The following is an 18018-nucleotide window of genomic DNA, read 5'->3' on the forward strand; positions in this document are numbered from 1 at the left end:
TTAAGAAAATAAAACTTAGTTGTTTGAGAAAATAAAACTTAGTTGTTACACACAAAACACTCGCAACACTTTTACAAGGTTCAAAATCAGTGTTTTTAATCATCATTCAATCAATTTCATGTTTGATTTTATATTTTTAAACGTAATTTTTATATCAACACAATTAGTTTTAAATAATTAAAAGCATATGACAAAAACATTACGAGTCTTGTAAAAGTATTAAGCTTCCGGCATGCATGACTTGGTTGCATTCCAGCAGCATGATTATATGTCGTCAATCTAACCATTTTTCAATCATAAAGAAAGGAATCCATTGTGAATCTCAGAAAAGACTTCAAAATATTGACGCATTCAATACTACAGCTCAAGTTGTAAGCAAAATTCCAGTTTACTTTCTTTCCCTAGAAATAACACTATGTCAAGACTCTCTCGCTCAGAGTTCTATCTCACTCGTAGCCGTTCCAAAGAGGGTGGTGGTTGGGGGGGTGGGGGAGAGAGCAATCACCACCTGTTATTGGGTGGTTTTACTTTATAAATACGAACTATCCAATTCGATGTGGTGAACGCCTCTTCCAGGTGCTCAAGTTTGATATCCTTGTTACCAATTTCAACTCCTCGAGCACGATCATACCTGCCATCATACAGAAACCAACTCAGGCCATTAATGCACAGATGCAAAGCACACATCTCCAAGTTCCAGTTCATAGTAAATGCGAGATTTGAACTCCGACCTCAAAGGAAAGAGGACATGCTAATTACTATGATGTTATGCTCATGATCGCCCGTTTATGGTAAATGTGACAGGTATTCGAAGAAGATATACCTAAGTTATAACACAACAGTGATGGAACAAAACTTAAGATCTACATTCAAAAGGACCAATGGATGCATGTTTCATGCACATTAACAAGTAACTATGTGTAAGGGCCCCAAATTATACATACTTGTAGTAGGAGGGGGGAAAAGTGAAAAAGTCTGACCGGCTGGAGAGTGCGGGAGTGCACATTTGACTTTTGCGGTTGGGAGAATGTAGTTATTTTGGGGAAAGGAGCATAGGAGACCTTTTGTGCAAAAATCGGGTTAGTGACTTGGAGAGAAGAGAATCCCAGCTCTCTCAAATTGGCTGGGGAGGTTTATGTTGTTTGATTATCTTTTTCCTTGCTATTTACTATTCACTACTGGGACTACCTTTTGGTTGTAATCTGCTTATCCTTGGTTGAAAATCAACAAAATTTACGTCTTTCTTTGGTATTTCTGGTGTTTGGTTGTGTGTTTTCTCATTGCAGGACCATTGTTAGGGACGGATTCCTAACGCTAGTGTAGCAAGTCAACTGCATTCTAACGCATGAGCCAAAATAGATGCAATAGTACTGATTGCTAATCATACACATCTGTAAGCCGTACATTCATTCCTATTTCCAAGAATATGCTTGTGATATGAATATACATAATGTATTAGCCTATATTATTGTTGTCCTATCTGACTATAACAATAATAAACACGTGCTGCCTTCATCCAGAAAATATAAATTTCATAAATATACTTTAGGCTTAATGATGATAGATTCTGAACTTACCCAGGAGGCTTTCCATATTCTGTTACTAACTCTCCAAAACGATAATATGAAAGCTTGTACCTGGTAACATGGAACAGTCCTCATATGAGATATAAAAGGTACATGCACATGAATTATCTTCCAATGCTAAAAAACTTACATTAGACAATTCAGCATCTTTGGAGCTGCCCCTTTGTCAACTCGATACTCTCCATTTACCAGATAATCAGGCTCTTTAATTACAGGAAAAACACCACCTCCAATTCTCACCATCCACAAAAATCTAGTATGATATAAATTTTCATCAAATAAGATAATAATATAACATGTGATGCAATTAAAAAATAAATACTGAATATGAGTCAAAATGCGACTTTGCAGGCAAGGCACTCATAGCACTAGTCCGATGCCAGTTGCCTATATCAAGGAATGTAAAATAGATGGGAGAGACATGTTACAAAATTTAAAGGTATACAAAGTCCAAGAATTTGACGCTTTAAAACTAGAATACAATCCAAAACTAGAATACAATCCACCCAACCAAAACAACCGAGAGAGAGGGGAGAGAAGTTGACAGTGGAGCATACAGAAGTCATATTTTGCTATTTAAAAAAACAAAACCGTTCACTAGATAGGGGGGAAAAGGTGAAATGCCCTTACTTGTTAATATCGTCCGATGAATAGCCAGTCACACCACCAAAGACAACGAGCACGTAATCAACATCAAGTGATCTCATTATTTCATATGCCTCATCTTCGTAAGAAGACATAGCACGTCCAACAGTAGCAATGTGTGTATTATTCCAGGTATTGTTGTCAACAATGACAGTTCTGTTTCCCATTGCTGTGATCTGGTAACCATAATCCCACCACGACATTATCTTAGCATCCTGAGGAGTATTCTGTCTGAGCCAAAAGTATGCCTCACGGTAGTCATCAAAGATAACCCTGTTCCCATGAGCACCCCGGGCAGCCAAGACAATTGATGGAGATGAATAAGCTTCTGAGGTGACCCATGTACAGTGGGTCGCATACTTTGAAAGCAAGTAAAAAGCACCAAAGAGTAAGGCAATAGCACCATTCTTTTGGAAAGGCTGGGATTGATCAAGTGATCCCTGTTGATTGGAGGGACAAAAATTAACCAGATTAAAAAAAAAGTATATTCTTTCTCATGAATATATACGTAAACAAGCATATAACTTTTAGTGCCTAAACATTCAGACTGAAAAAAGTTTTTAGTCATTGGCCTAAAGAGATTCATGGTTCAACATCTTTTAACATATTAGAGCAACTCAAGAAGATTCATTAAAAGACAAATCACCTTGAAAAAATAGAAGCATATGTCATTAGTCAGATAGTGTATTCAATATAAGCACGGCAATTGAACAATTCAATGTCAATCAAGACTGAATAGGGTTAAAAACTGCATAAGCCAACAGATGAGGCAAAGAAACAGAGCTGGACTTACCTTAGAGGAACTCTTCACATTGCTGACTCCTTTACTAGAACTAATCTGAGAAACCTTTGGTTTAGCCCTCACTAATTGGGTCAAGTTCTTTATTGTAGCAGAGACAGCTATAGCACTGATAAGACATACTGCAGGTGTAGCAACAAGAATTAATCTTACCATAACTCCAGCAAAGTACATGCTAGTGAGACCATACATGACTATGAAAATCGTTGCATCTGACAAGCGCTTGAAGCAAAAGTAGAGACCAGCTGGGAAAAGGAAAAGCAAAATGTGGAAGTCAAACATGAAAGATGACCAAGCTGTTGGTTGATGCTCGGAGACAGATGCTATTATAGGTATGTGATCTTTTGCATATGTTGGATCCAAAAGAGAATAAAACCGGCCAGTCCATGGGGATATATACCCTGACGCAGTGCCAACTCCCAAAGCAACAATACCCACAGCAACTGCACTAGTTACCGTGATCTTCAAGAAGGCTTGAAACAGTTTGGTATCACTGAGCATGTACTTCACCCAGCCCAAGAAGTAAAATACCTGTAAGAGAGGTCAATTAGTTCAATGAATGAAATGACATGCATTCTCCAGCCGTTGAGATGCCATAAACACTTCTTTCCACTGCCTAGTTCCCACCAAGTTAACCATCATTTCATTACAAATGGGTAAATAGTGTACAATGTACAAGTACAAGATAGGGCTAAACAAAGTAAGCTAAAGCAACCCTTGTTTCATAACAACACCACCAACACCAAGAAGAAGGATAAACAATAATCTAAAGAAATTCTCTTTCATATGATGAAACTGAAAATTATATAACAGACATACAATGCCTTTTTATATTTGTGGTTTTAGGCCCCACCCGTGGGTAGATTTTGCTTGCCCCTAAAGCTAGCTCTAGAAAACTCAAGGATTTTTTTTCCGTACAAAACTTTGCACCTAGGTGCATTGTCATCAAGTGGCCAAGCCCCCAACCAATGTGGTCGCTCCTTGGATGACAACATAAAAAAATACTCAACGTTGAAATGTTCCTTCTGCTAAAATTGGAATCAACGTTACGATAGGACTAGTAAAATTTTTGTTTTTTTTAACCTTCTCCTAAGATGATGCCACACTTCATCATATAACGACTTGGAGAATCCAAACCAATTTATTCTGCTAAGAGATGCTATATACGATAGAAAATAACAAAGTCAACAAAGAGATAATAAAGAATTATAACCTGAATCAAGAAGAAGACGCCCATCGCAGCCATATGCTCCCCAGACTGAACATGCTGAAAACCAACAAAACGAATTTGCATGGCGAGCAACATTCCCAAGATATACATACAATTATACGCCACGTACAATCGCATTGAGTATCTTCCCGTAATCAGAAGAACCAGCACATAAAGTGGAATCAGGTTAATTATAAATACATAGCCACCCCACGCCGAAACCATATAAAAATACCCAAAAGCCGAGGCTAGAGCCCAAGCAAGAGATCCAGTATTCACCGCCTTCACGAATAGATAGAATGTCAACAACAACGCAAAAATGGCAACCCCTTCATTATCATACGATCCCGCAACAGATCTAGAAATGTAACCTGGACAAATAGCTATCAAAGCGGCTGCAACAAGCCCAGCACCCGAGTCCCAGATTTCTTTCCCGAAAAAGTAAGCAACCAATGTAGTATTTGATGCGAAAAATGGAGCCGTCAAAACACAGACCTCACGAATATGCACAGCAAACTTCAGAAACCGCAGCCCCCAGTAGATAATAGCGGCCGTGACCATAAGTCCAGGATAGAGCGTCCCTCCAATGATTCGACCAAGAGGGTACCAACTCTCAGAATCAAACCAATTCCAGAATTCATAAAAGCCCTTCTGCGTCAAAAAGAGCGTAGTTCGGTAATTGAAGTAGGGATCAAACTCATGGATCATCGACTCATACCGCAGAATACTAAAGAGCCTAGTAATGAAGGCCAAAACATAGACGAGGAAAAGGATTGAGACGCGGATCAGAAGCTCCTGTTGCTTGGTCTTGAGCTTAAATGATTTGAAGGACAAACTGTTCAACAGATCGGATTTGGCATTGGAAGTCATCGTTGCAGAGTTGGTCGGATTATTCGATCCAGATTTAACAGAACCATTGACAGGCTCGATCTTCCCAACCATGATTGAAGAGATCAACGAAAATGTTAATGATTTAAAGTCGCGATATGGAAACTGAAATTCGGGTCAACGCTACGAAATTCCCATTGAAGGGTTTTGCGAGTGGAGAAATGGAGCAAAACCCTAGAACAACAGAATGGGCGGAGGACGGAGGAAGGAGGAAGGAGGCAGAGCTGAACCTACAGACGCTGATACTAAAGCGGGGAAGAGAGAGGACTGAGAAGCATCCAAATGAATTATACTGAATTCGGTTTGCCACACCACAAGATGACGACGAGCTGCATATACTCAGTTTGTTTTGAATATTCAGAATGGGCCGGAATTGGGCTTTAAGAATGTTTGGGCTTAATATTGGACCTGGGCTTTCAAATCCCTTGACACCTAACCCATTTCAAATTTCTTGCCTTTTTTTTTTTCCTTTTTCTTTTTCTTTTTTTTTTTTTTTATTATTATTTTTTTTTAATAATTCAGATGGCGTCCATGCGAACAAAAACTATTTAGGAATGATTCCAAATTAAATTAGCCGGACTAGCTCAATTTGAGTTAGTTAAGGCATTATACTTTGACCAACTCACCCCACATAGAGTTTTTCCATTTTTTTCGTCCTTTTTCTTTTTTTACCTCCCCCACAAATAGTTAATAGTTAAGGGTCCGTCTATTTTATTTTTTGTTTTTATTTTTTAGAATTAAATCTATGAACATTACTTTCACCTACAAATTTAAATTTTTTCATCGATGGTTTAAAAAATCCAAGCCAAATTTTGAGAATTAAGAAATATAGTCGGGTCCTAAACTATTAAAAATTGAATTAAATTCAAGGAAACTTTTGAGATGAACTGAAAAACACGCATGTCAATCTATTGTATCTATATTGAAATATAGTTGAGATGCCTTTTTCATTACATTGTTTTAAAATAATATATGATTATTATCGGTTTATACGAATCAATTAGGGCTATTATTAAATATAAAAAACTGCTAAAAAAAACTTTTCAAATATAGAAAATTTTCATTGATACATCTATTAGTGACGATGACATTTTACTATATTTGAAAATATTCCTAACAACTTTGTCATTTAAAACAATTACCCAATCAAATTATCATATTCCTTCACCCATGAGAGAAATGAATTATTGAAAATGTTGTACATTAGAAAGAAAACACAACCTTTCTCATTTTCCACCTTTGCATACAAAGGATTATTTAACAAACCAAACAACCAGTTATTCAACATAGCTAAGTAGAAAAGATATCAATTTCGATCTCTAAAGTCATGATTCAATCCTCCCCTTATTGAACTAAAAAAATTGCAAAACACTTCATTTGATTCCAATTCGTGTGATGAAAACTAATCATCCAAACATCACTTGACATGTAGAATGAATCGGCGTCAATAAAAAGAAGATTCATAAACATTATCGGTAGATTCTTTTGGAATAACAAGATTACAGTTATCTTTCTCCTTTACAGTGTAAGGCTTCTTTCTCCAGAAAATTATACCTTATTTTATTCTTTTGCATCAAACTGCATAATTACATTCAAATCCATTTGAAATATACCTAAAAACGCACTTCTATTTGAAATGACTTTCAAGAAAAGGGTTATGCAAAATAGTGTTTTTTTCACTTGAAAAGTCGTTCAAACAGGTCCTTTCGGTCTTCAAACTATGGCTTACCACATGGCAGATGAAAATTTGCTCATTTTTACAAGTAGTGCGACTTCTTCCTACAATTATCCAAGAAGAAAGCATCGAAGCCTGCTGTATCGAATCCATTAGGGATGTGCCATCGCAGCCGTTGCAGTGCCTAGTTTGCACTTGGAACCAAATCCTTTTATTGCTCCATTTAAAAATAGTCCGCCTCTCGTAGTTAATTAGTTAAATTTTAAAACTATATAACGAAATGCTGGAGGAAAATCATATATCCCCCAGTTCAGCCTAACCTGGAAAATACAACTTGAATCCGTGTATATTTGAAAGAATCCAAATAGGACGCAAAAGATGTTAGCAGTATAATTACTTGATGTAGAACCCAAAAATCGAATCAAACACAAAGTATCCCTCTAAGTGAGTTTTAAAATGAATCTCCAGCAGTCAGAGGCTCTGAAACTCACAAATGTTGAATGCCTCAAAAAATATCTTAACAACGAAAAGTTGGGTACCTTATTGAAAATTTTACACCATTTTAGGTGGAAGCAGGAACTCCAAATTTTGTGCAAAATGGAACTGTGGAACTCTGAAACCTGACAATTTTGATTTTTAGTCTTAACTAACGAGGCCTCTCTGTTTGAAAACATCAAGCATTGAAACACCAATTTTCGCAGGAGACTCCACCACTGTTACTCCAGCTTCTCGTAGTGTCTTGATTTTGTCTTGGGCTGTTCCCTTTCCACCTGAAACAATGGCTGCAAAATCCAAAAGCCACAAATATTACAGTTTTGTTATTGACGTAATGTATGCAGAAACTAGGAAGAATGGACAGGCAAACTGTGTTTAAGAGTTAACATATTAAGAACTAATCAATCTAAAAATGTACATACCACCAGCATGACCCATGCGACGGCCTGGTGGAGCAGTTAGGCCCGCAATGAATGCAACAATAGGCTTCTCAGTCCCACTTTCCTGTTGTAACACAATAAACTTCTCAAAATTTGTAGATATGTCAGCACTCTTTAACATCACATCGAATAATCCATTATAATGACAACATTAAATCTTCCAAGCATTGGAGATAAAGCAATATAAATCAAAATTTGTGGCTAAAACTGCAACCTTGGAATGGAAATTAGTTCATTTTACTTTCACATTAGAAGTAAAAGCATCAACGATATAAGAGAGTATCTTGGGAAGCTAACGCAAATATTATCTGATTCAAAACCTCCTCCTAAGAGCCAATGAAAGTCTTGTTCTGAAAGCAATTAACCAGTAACCCTAATGCAATTAAGCAATGGAAGAGGGCCCATTCAAATGTAGCTCAAATATTCCATGTCATCCCCGGATCATCACAATAAACTTAAATATAAATATGAATTATAACGGTTCTAGAAAATACAGCAAAACCTTTAAATGAGAGATCGAACAAATGTAGAGGTAATCGATAAAAGTAGCAATGGACTCATGAGTTATGGATAATGATGAGTTAGGCAATCAAAATATGTTAAGAAGGCTATAGTGATTAGGAAAAAAGGGGAAAACCTTTATCAAAGCGGCAGCATCCTCTTCGGCAGTTCCACCTATTTCTCCAATTAGAACAATACCTGAAATGCACAAGGCATCGTATTAGTCAGACTCTGTAGATCATTATCCCTTTCTTTTGAACCAAATTAGAACAAGTGGAGGAAAGAAACAATAACTAACATTGATCCTCAATCCAGCCAGTCCATTATCATCCATTCATAACGTTTTACATCGTTGACTATTCACAAGGTTCCCTACGTCTATTCTCTTAACTCTAGATAAAATAATATCAAAGTTTACAAAACCAGTAGCCATGTACCTTTGAAATATTATCCTAAAATGAGCTTAAAAATGCCGTAAGATAGGCCATAGGAGCAAATGAGCGACCTATTTTTGAGTTAAGCCAGCCAGACCTCACAGGCCAAAAGCATGAGAAGGTACGGCAAGAGAAATTAGAAGTGCATTAGATAAGATAAAAGAGGCATGCAAATATTCATAATAGTATGTACATCAGGATTCATCATTTTTTCCCAAAATGAATCATGCAGTCAAAATTTGGAGTAACAGACCAATAAATCAAAACATGAATTTACCTTCCGTCTGAGGATCGGCAAGGAACTTCTCGATGCAATCAACAAAGTTTGTCCCATTAAAGGGATCCCCTCCAATACCTACGCATGTGGATTGTCCAAGGCCAACAGCAGTTGTTTGAAAAACCTAAGGTATATTAAAAATGTGTGAATTAAATACGAGTACAAGAAGTGTCACATATCACACTGATAAAAAATTTTAAAAATAACAACAATTAAAAAAAATAAAATAAAATAACTAGCTTTACTAAATATAGTAACCCAGTAGAGAAGCATAGTCCCCTCCACAAAAAAGAATGGATTTAAACTTCAGTTAACTTAATGTAAAATCAAATAGGAGTAAGGACAAGAACAGTAGACAATCAATTATAGAAGAAAATAAGTTCGCAAAAAATTCCACAATGGTAAGAGGAGGTATCATGTTTTGCTCGTACCCACAGACCAGCTCACCATGCTCGTCAACTAATGTGAAGAAATAAAATAAAATTATGATAGGTGATAACATATCTTTCCCGTAAGTTTTTTTCTTCAATCAAGAACAAATAGTGTATCGATAATAGAAAGGTTACGAGAGAATCTATCACTCGATTGATTTAACAAAATTAGAACTCACAGCTTCATAGGTCAAGGTACCAGATCGTGATACAATGCCAATGCGACCAGGTTTGTGGATGTATCCAGGCATAATTCCAATTTTACATTCTCCAGGCTTGATAATGCCAGGGCAATTAGGGCCAATCAATCTAGTTTTAGATTGTTTGTTTAAAGCAGCCTTAACTCGCACCTGAAATTCAAATATATAGTTTTTTAGCATTTTGAATAGAAGATTAGGTTCAATGAACTAACTCAGCCACAATGTACAGATAGTCAACATGCATATGATAGATCTATCCCAATAACTTTAACTTGGAATGCAAAATCTAAGCAATTAAACACTTCAATAGAACAACTTTTGAACACCGCTGCAGTAGTTGTTTGGAACATGGCAAATTTTGGTTAAATCTAGCTCTATTTTCTCTTTCGTCCATTCAAGAAACAAAGGGGAAGGGCAAGATAGGGCTACAGTTTCAACTAGCTCTAAATTACAATGGTAAAAATATAGATTACTGCCATATGGTATAATGATTTTCCATTTTCTGTTCCAGATAACAGAGGTCTGGGCAAAAGTAGTTTCTCTTCTATTTCTTTTTTTGGCTCATAATCCAACGAGCTACTCTTGTAGATTATTGTCGTAAGCTTGTTTTCAGTATAAAAATGAAAGTAAACTTGAATTAATTGTCATAGGGTTAGGTGACTCATCTTCTACCATTCCAGTTAACCAGCCTGACAGTAGCTTCTTCTTTGGCTTACAATCCAAGTACAAAAAAAATCTGTAAATCATTCGTCAATGCTATCTCAAAAGAATTCACTCTCTGTTCCTAGGGCCTCTTCTGTAGCATCTTTTGCGGATTAAGATATTAGTTGCTATCCTAAACATTTGTGCATAGAGAGTTATCCAGCCTTTGGTTTCATACTTCTAAGACTTTTCCCAATCACCGTCTTTTTTTTATATTAACAATTAGGGTTTTTTTCTCTTCTTTTAGTTAGCTCCTTTTTCACCCCTTGTTGGGTTGGCCATCCCAGCAACTTTTCACAATGACACAATAACATAAGCTGTCATTTGCTAGATACAAACAACTAGTATTTTTCACAAATAAAAAGGACATACGCTGCAGTAACACAAAATTTTCAAATAGATTTCCAATTCTTCAGTATTAAACCATAATAAAGAAACCAGGCTGGTATATGTCAATTTTCACTAACCATGTCATGTTGTGGGATCCCTTCCGTTATACAAACAACAAGATCTAACTCAGCTTCCATTGCCTCCAAGATAGCAGCTGCAGCAAATGGTGGGGGAACGTAAATAACCGATGCATTGGCCTTCGTTTCGGCTTTGGCTTCAGCAACTGTGTTAAAAACAGGAAGCCCCAAGTGTTCTGTTCCACCCTTCTTTGGCGTTACACCACCAACCTAACTCAACAAATAGCACAACATAAGTTATGATGATCTCCACTTTCATCAACAGACCATTGACAAACAAGAAGAACGGAAAATCAGGAACCTACAAAAATGAAAACTGTCGGAATGCCTGACTTTAAAAGTCAATTAATAACTATATAGATGAGAATATCAAAGTGGAAGAAATTGCAACCGATATACAATTCAAACAAGACACCGTTTAGTCCAGATCTCATGAGCTTACGTACGGGACACGAACATAACACATAGATCACGAGAACCAAGTCAATACTTGCAGTTAAAAAATGATAAGCCATGCACACAAGCGTTTTAATGAAGTACTGTTCCCTCCACACTCGTATTTTGGGTCTCAGTTCATTTCTAACCTGTGTAACGAGTAAGTTCACCGTCCGGCATGAAGCCAGATCCGTCACATCAAGCGGTTTCCGACAACTAAATTGAATTGAAGATCAAATACATAGTAGTGCCACAATGTTCTGTCCTATCAGATGATCAAGGATCGTAGGGCAATCATTTCATCCTACCTTCCCATTTCTAAGGACGGAAAGCGGGAAATCCATGGAGGCAATTTATAAAATTACATGTGGAAAACAATCTAAAAATCTGAATAACAGAAATCTTAAAATTAAAAAGACATCACGCTGCACTATAGAACAAGAGATATACCATTTTAGTGCCATATTCGATGGCCTGCTCTGTATGAAAGGTACCGTTTTTACCAGTGATCCCTTGACATATGACGCGAGTGTTCTTATCAACGAAAACTGCCGGCGGAGGCGGCGGAGCAGCTGCGTAATGCCGAATCTGCGACGCCGCCCGTGAAAACACAGATGATGATGATGAAGAAGAAGTTTTGCGATTAATGGCCGACCCTATGAGCTTGGCAAGAGCTTGGCGACCCATCGTATTGCTTCGATTTGCTTCTCTTTTCAGCGCAGCCGCCTCCTTCAGAGTATCTCACGAGCTCGGAATTGTATTTCCTCCTTCTCACTCGCCTCCTCTTTCCTTTCCCTTTTACTTTTTTTCCTTTTCTTTCTCCCTCTTCTTTGCCTTACGTCGCGTCCAATTCTCCTTTTCTGGTTTTCCTCACAGGTTTGGGACCAAGATGGCCGTTCCGTAATTACGATTTGGGCTTTTTGTCTTTGGGCCTACATTTCTTGGCTAATTGAGCTTTGTATTTTGGGCCCGTTAGCTTCGATATATGCCTTAAATTGTGTCCAATGGAAAAGGTTTCTAGATTATATTTTTATTGATGTCTTTTTTTTTCGACATAAAATGCATTAAATAGGGGTTATATTATATTAATATCTTGCACATTTCATTTTTTTTATAGTCTATTCAATTTTGTTTTTCTACTGGTGACTAGGTACAATTTAGCCCTTCCATACACATCCATGCACAGAGAAAAATCATTGACTCCTCCACTTTCCCTTTCTTCCTCCTCCATCTCTTTTCTCCTTCCGACGATTTCACACCCCTTCGCTGCCACGTTTGCCCATCAGATTCAGTCAATCACCATTGTCGTTGTTCACCAGTTCATCGTTCGCCTATCGGATTCGACCGTCGTTCGCCAATCCGCCGTGTGCCATTCGTCTTGATTCATCAATCATTCGTTCGTTGGAATCAATCGTTCGTCCTCGTTCATCAACCATTTCCCATCATTGTCAACTTTCAATCGTTGACCGCGAGTTGTCGAGGGTCGCTAGTCGTCTTTTCGTTGATTCTCTCTCCCATTCGCGATTTACTCCCTTCGTTTGTGTTGCGCACCAAGATCCAACTACCCATACAAATCTGTGGTGCCCATGGCTGGAGAATAGTGAGAGATGAAGATGTACGGTTATGTGTTATAAACTCCGTATGAAGATTAAAAGATAAAGATGGACTTTGTTTGTGCCACCTATACTGATCCACCGCAGCAAGACTTGAGGATAATTTTTTCTTCTTTTTAAAACTCTAAATATATATGTCATAAATCTCCAAGGGAATATGCATTCTTTTACTTGATATAGGTGAATTATATATTGTTGTATATACCGTTGTTTATTTAATATATAATGTGATTTATGTTTAATATTAAATCAATATGTGATTTATATACTGTGCAATAACTGATAAATAAATCTGATTAAACAATATATACTCTTAATTTTGTATATTGTAATATCTACCGATCTTAATTTTATATATGTTCCAATGTATATTAACAATGTTTCAAGATATTTGTTAAAACATACAAATTAATCAAGAGTTTATTTATTTATTTATAATATTTTATGTGTATTATGATATATACACATTTTGATGTGTTGAGATTTCTGATTATTTGAATTGATATATATACGATAAAATTTATGATATATATTATGATTTATGTTGAATATTAAGCCAATATTATTCATATATCGTGGTATATTTCATATAGTAGATTATACAGTGATTTACGTCGAGCATTGAATCAATCTCTAATTTATATAATGTGATGTATTTCATATATTAGATACAATATTTTTAAATACATAACATAATGTTTTGAGATATATTTTAAATAGTCGTGAATTTGCAAAATAATAATAATAATAATACGTGAAACCAATGAAAATTTTAAAAAATCATTAAATGCATTTTGTATCTCCGTGACAACATCATCACAAAACACTGTATTTATATTAAAAATTTAATATGTATTAAATATGCAAAAAATAAATTTATTAATTATAATTAAGAAAAAAATCGACCTACCTTCAGTGACGGAAGCAACTATATCTCATTGTTGTGAAATTGAGGAGCACAACGTGAACACGAATATGGAGAAAATATAATATAATAATAATAAATAAAATAACTGAAATTATAAACTAAATAAAATTACGAAAATTGGATAACATGTGAAGTGGATTTTCTCACAATTGGGTGTTTTTTCAAGATCCACAAAATATCACTATTTATAGGCAAAGTGACAAGTAGATGTGGACTTACATGAACACTAAGCATGAATAACTACAAAGTACATGGACAATATAAAAGTTGACACTAGACTTTTAGAATACTAAGCATCTATTTCTATAGCATTTATAATATGAAGAATTTTATCTCCGAATGAAAAGGAGGCGAGTTAATGAGAAATAAAAATAAATCGTATAGTTAAGTTTATCTAAGAAAAATAAACAGGTACATCTAGAAATACATTGATCTATTTGCATCTTACAAATTATCCAATCATAGTTTTTCAAATATAACTTTTTTTTAACTCTTTTCCAAATATTTAATTATTATCGTGACTTGCGGTTAGGAGGCGGCGACGTGGGAGCTTCGATCGATAGACAACGTCGGTTACGTGAGAAGAGCAAACACGGACTCATGGGAAGGAGAAGAAAATAAGTCTTCTTCTTTCTTTTATTTTCACAACACACGCTTGACGAGGGCTCTAAAACATAATTATTTTTTTCATCCTTTTCTCGAACCCTAGGGAAGTGTGTGTGTATATATATATATATAAAACCATTTTCCTTTCCCTAAATTCCAATTTCCAAACTCTTGTCCTTTTTCTTCTTAAATATCGAATCTTTAATCACAGGAGAAAAATCCAAAATTAAACTATCAATTAAATCCACGTAATTCAATTATCTCTAAACTCAATAGGAGATAAAATCCAATATTCTTTTTAAAGTAACTCGTTTTGAATAGATCTTTGAGTAGAAGCGGATCGTCCAAATTCTATTGATTATTGAAAATATAATTCACAGTAAACATACAGTAGATATGCATTTAAAGTTAAACTATGCTTGATACAAGAAAATGGTTCAAGATACGTGACCTTTGAAGATCTTTTATCTTCACGTAACTCTCTCGAACAATCGCGAACTCGGCAACTCTCGAAGACCTTATTCAAGATATTCTCGAACCAAACAAAGACCCAACCATAATGAGCCTTTGGTAATCTCAGGGTGAGAACCCATGAGTGGTGGACTCTGACTGTTTTGGTTAGGAGAGAGAGTTTGAGTGTAGAAAAAGAAGATTAAGAGAACGCACATAACGTTTCTACGAATTCAATCGTACAGGAGAGTGTCGATGGTAGAGGAAGAAAAATAAAACAAAATTTCTTTTACTCCTCTTGCCACAAAAACAATAACCACTCACAAAGGTGTTTAAAGAGAAAGGAGGAAAGTTATTGTTCGAAATAATAAAATAATATAAATAAATATGATAACTAACTTATCATATTATATTATATTAAACTATATGTTATATCAAATATAACATATAATATATAGTTTTAATATTGTATCATATACAATATAAACTATAGTTTTTTTTTTGTCTATTTTATGGCATTAAATATAAAGCATATTTATATTAAATTTAACAACCATGAATCACATTCATAAAAAGTATATTTGAATCTCATTCAAATATTTATTTCCTCTCGTAAACTATAGTCTATCAAATACATTGTGACAATTATATCATATATAATTAAGTTCCTCTTATTAATTCGAACAATTCAAATTAACCAAAAAACTAATTATGAATTAAATCCTTTTGAGCTACCAAGGGGACTATGTGGACATGTAGCTTGAAACTCCAACGATACACGAATAATTAATTAAACTCTTTAATTACATTATTCACCATTCGTTAACTGTCGGACACTCCACTAAAGACCGACAGCTGCACTATTCGCACTACAAATATATTTATGTGTCAGTTGGATATAACCAATCAATAGTACAATGACCCTTCACAAATTGCTCGTAAGTGCGGTTGGGCCAAATTACCGTTTTGCCCCTGTAGTTACATCTAACTTATTTAGTACCATTGATTTCTCTAATGAACAATAATTCGTAGTCCTACTATGACTAAACCCCTATCGAGTCATAAGAGGGTGTGGCGCCACATTGTTCAAGACCCAGAATCAACCATCAGTGGAGTAATTTATCTACTTACCCCTGTTTCGAAGAATAAGTGAATTCTATCTTGTGTAGTTGTGTTTCTAGCTCCTCAATCAGACGAATCCCTAAAATGGTAGGCTTGTTGAGTCGGCGATCTGACCACTCTTACCTATACAAATCAAATGACCGCCCTCGTAGGCAGGAGTTCACAACTCACTCAAGATTCAGGTCATGTTATCCATGATCATCCTGATAAAATGTAAGTCTCTGTTATGAACGACACTATACGACGAGACTAAACATTTTGTGGTTCGATCTTATACGAACATTTTGTATAGAATATCTCGGTTCGCATGTCTAATACATGAACGATCAGATCATATTATTCGTAACACTTTACAACAATTGTAATACCTTCAAAGCGGACCATATTTGTAGTGTCACAAGGATAAGATACTCAACCTTATCCATATACTACAGACCATTTAGGTTATCACTTAAACACGATCCACTTGTATGTCTCCACATACATGTTTAAGTTACAACGATGATCTTGGATGTCAATTTACTGGTTTGTGGCTAATGCAACTAAAATATCACATATTTTGTAGACAAGATGAATAAAATATCATATACTGTTACTCACACAATAGCTTGTTCATACAATGTTTACAAACTATATGACACTACGAGATTTAGGGCATCAACCCAACACCTTCTAAGACAATTAATTCAATTTTATAATCAATTAACTTCGAATTAACCAATAAGACTTTACAATTGTCTCAATCGATCACTGATTCCTAAAATTAATGGGAAACCCAAAACTCAATAATTAGAGATAATTGATTTAATTAACATTTTTTTCTCAAAAACTCGTGATGTTACATATATGCTGCGTCCATTTGGGAACTTCTCTTTGTATTGATTTCAATCCTATTAAATCTGTCATCTTTTTCACATCTGTGAATGCTTTTTAATTCTCATTTGCTATTACTTTTATTATCATATTTTGAAGTTTGTTTAATTTTAGTTCACATACGTTCAAATGTTTAATTTTATTAATGGTAACTTTAGTAAATTTTAAATCGAGTCATTACTGCTAATTCATCGTCGATTCTTTAAAAAAAAACATTTTGTTATCTTTTAAGATTTTCATCTACACGAGAATTATTATTGTTATTTAGCTAATTTCGATAACAAATAATTTTAAAAGACTAAATTTAAGATTTATTGAAAATATAATATTAGAATAAACTTAAAATATGGTACTACAATAGTATTTTAATCCTTCTCCTAAATCGTTGAGAAATGAGGCCGTTTGGTTTTATGTTTTATAGATGTCTGGTGGGAACACGATACTTAAAATATGATGTCTGAAAATCAATGATGATTGTGTTTGATTGTGCATGAGAAATGCTATCAGAATTTCATGAACAAAAATTATGTTTGTATTTAATTTATGAAATTAAGTTGAAAATCTTATATAATTTCAATAGATTAATCAAGTAAACAATAAATATCATCCAATATATTGATAAAAATCAATTAAGTAAAAATCAATTAATTAAAAATCAATAATAATTTTAATTATAAATATTTAAAAATTAAGTAATTTATATTTAAAATTAACCAATTATTACATATAAGGAATGTCATATTAGTTATAATATAATAGTTGCTCATTTCTATAATTAACCAAGTTCTAATTTTGATTTTAATTAAATAAAATAAGAAAATATATTTTAATAAACAATATATCATATAAAAAGTGAAAAATGAGATAAATATATGACATGTTAATAAAGAATACTAAAAAAAAGTTTTATAAATATAATATGTTAATAATGAATGAAGTAATATAAATTAATCACAATAAATAATTAACTGATTATAAATAATAAACAATGATTATATGTCCATAACAAGGATCAAATTAAAATTAATTTCAATAAGTGATTGCTTGGTTATTAAAAAACAATAAAGTAACCGATTATTATTATTGAAAAATAACCTTTTGTAATAACTAAATTTAACTTATCTTAATTTACTGATTAAATATATTTAAGATATTATTAGTTAATTAATTAATAATTTATATAAAAAAGTAATTATATTTATTTAATAAATTTTTACCGTAAATATTTTATAGATTAATTT

At 34.4% G+C, this 18018-nt stretch overlaps 2 protein-coding genes across 2 annotated transcripts; both read right to left on the minus strand.

The window, feature by feature from the left end:
- Positions 1–286: 286 nt before the first annotated feature.
- STT3B (staurosporin and temperature sensitive 3-like b) lies at positions 287–5483 on the minus strand. Its single transcript, XM_039038543.2, has 6 exons — positions 4244–5483; positions 3025–3561; positions 2217–2671; positions 1717–1839; positions 1578–1637; positions 287–631 (listed from the first exon to the last, which is right to left on the minus strand). The coding sequence occupies exons 1-6, from the start codon at positions 5180–5182 to the stop codon at positions 502–504; spliced, it is 2244 nt and encodes a 747-aa protein (XP_038894471.1). The 5' UTR covers positions 5183–5483; the 3' UTR covers positions 287–501.
- Positions 5484–7170: 1687 nt separating this feature from the next.
- Positions 7171–12061, minus strand: LOC120083637 (succinate--CoA ligase [ADP-forming] subunit alpha-1, mitochondrial). Its single transcript, XM_039039473.2, has 7 exons — positions 11636–12061; positions 10751–10960; positions 9561–9731; positions 8951–9074; positions 8376–8437; positions 7721–7802; positions 7171–7585 (listed from the first exon to the last, which is right to left on the minus strand). Exons 1-7 carry the CDS (start codon positions 11870–11872, stop codon positions 7446–7448), a joined length of 1026 nt encoding a protein of 341 aa, XP_038895401.2. The 5' UTR covers positions 11873–12061; the 3' UTR covers positions 7171–7445.
- Positions 12062–18018: the final 5957 nt, after the last annotated feature.

Source organism: Benincasa hispida, chromosome 8, assembly GCF_027475165.1.
Source record: "Benincasa hispida cultivar pf3 chromosome 8, pf3_genome.v1.1, whole genome shotgun sequence".
Classification (NCBI taxonomy): domain Eukaryota; kingdom Viridiplantae; phylum Streptophyta; class Magnoliopsida; order Cucurbitales; family Cucurbitaceae; genus Benincasa; species Benincasa hispida.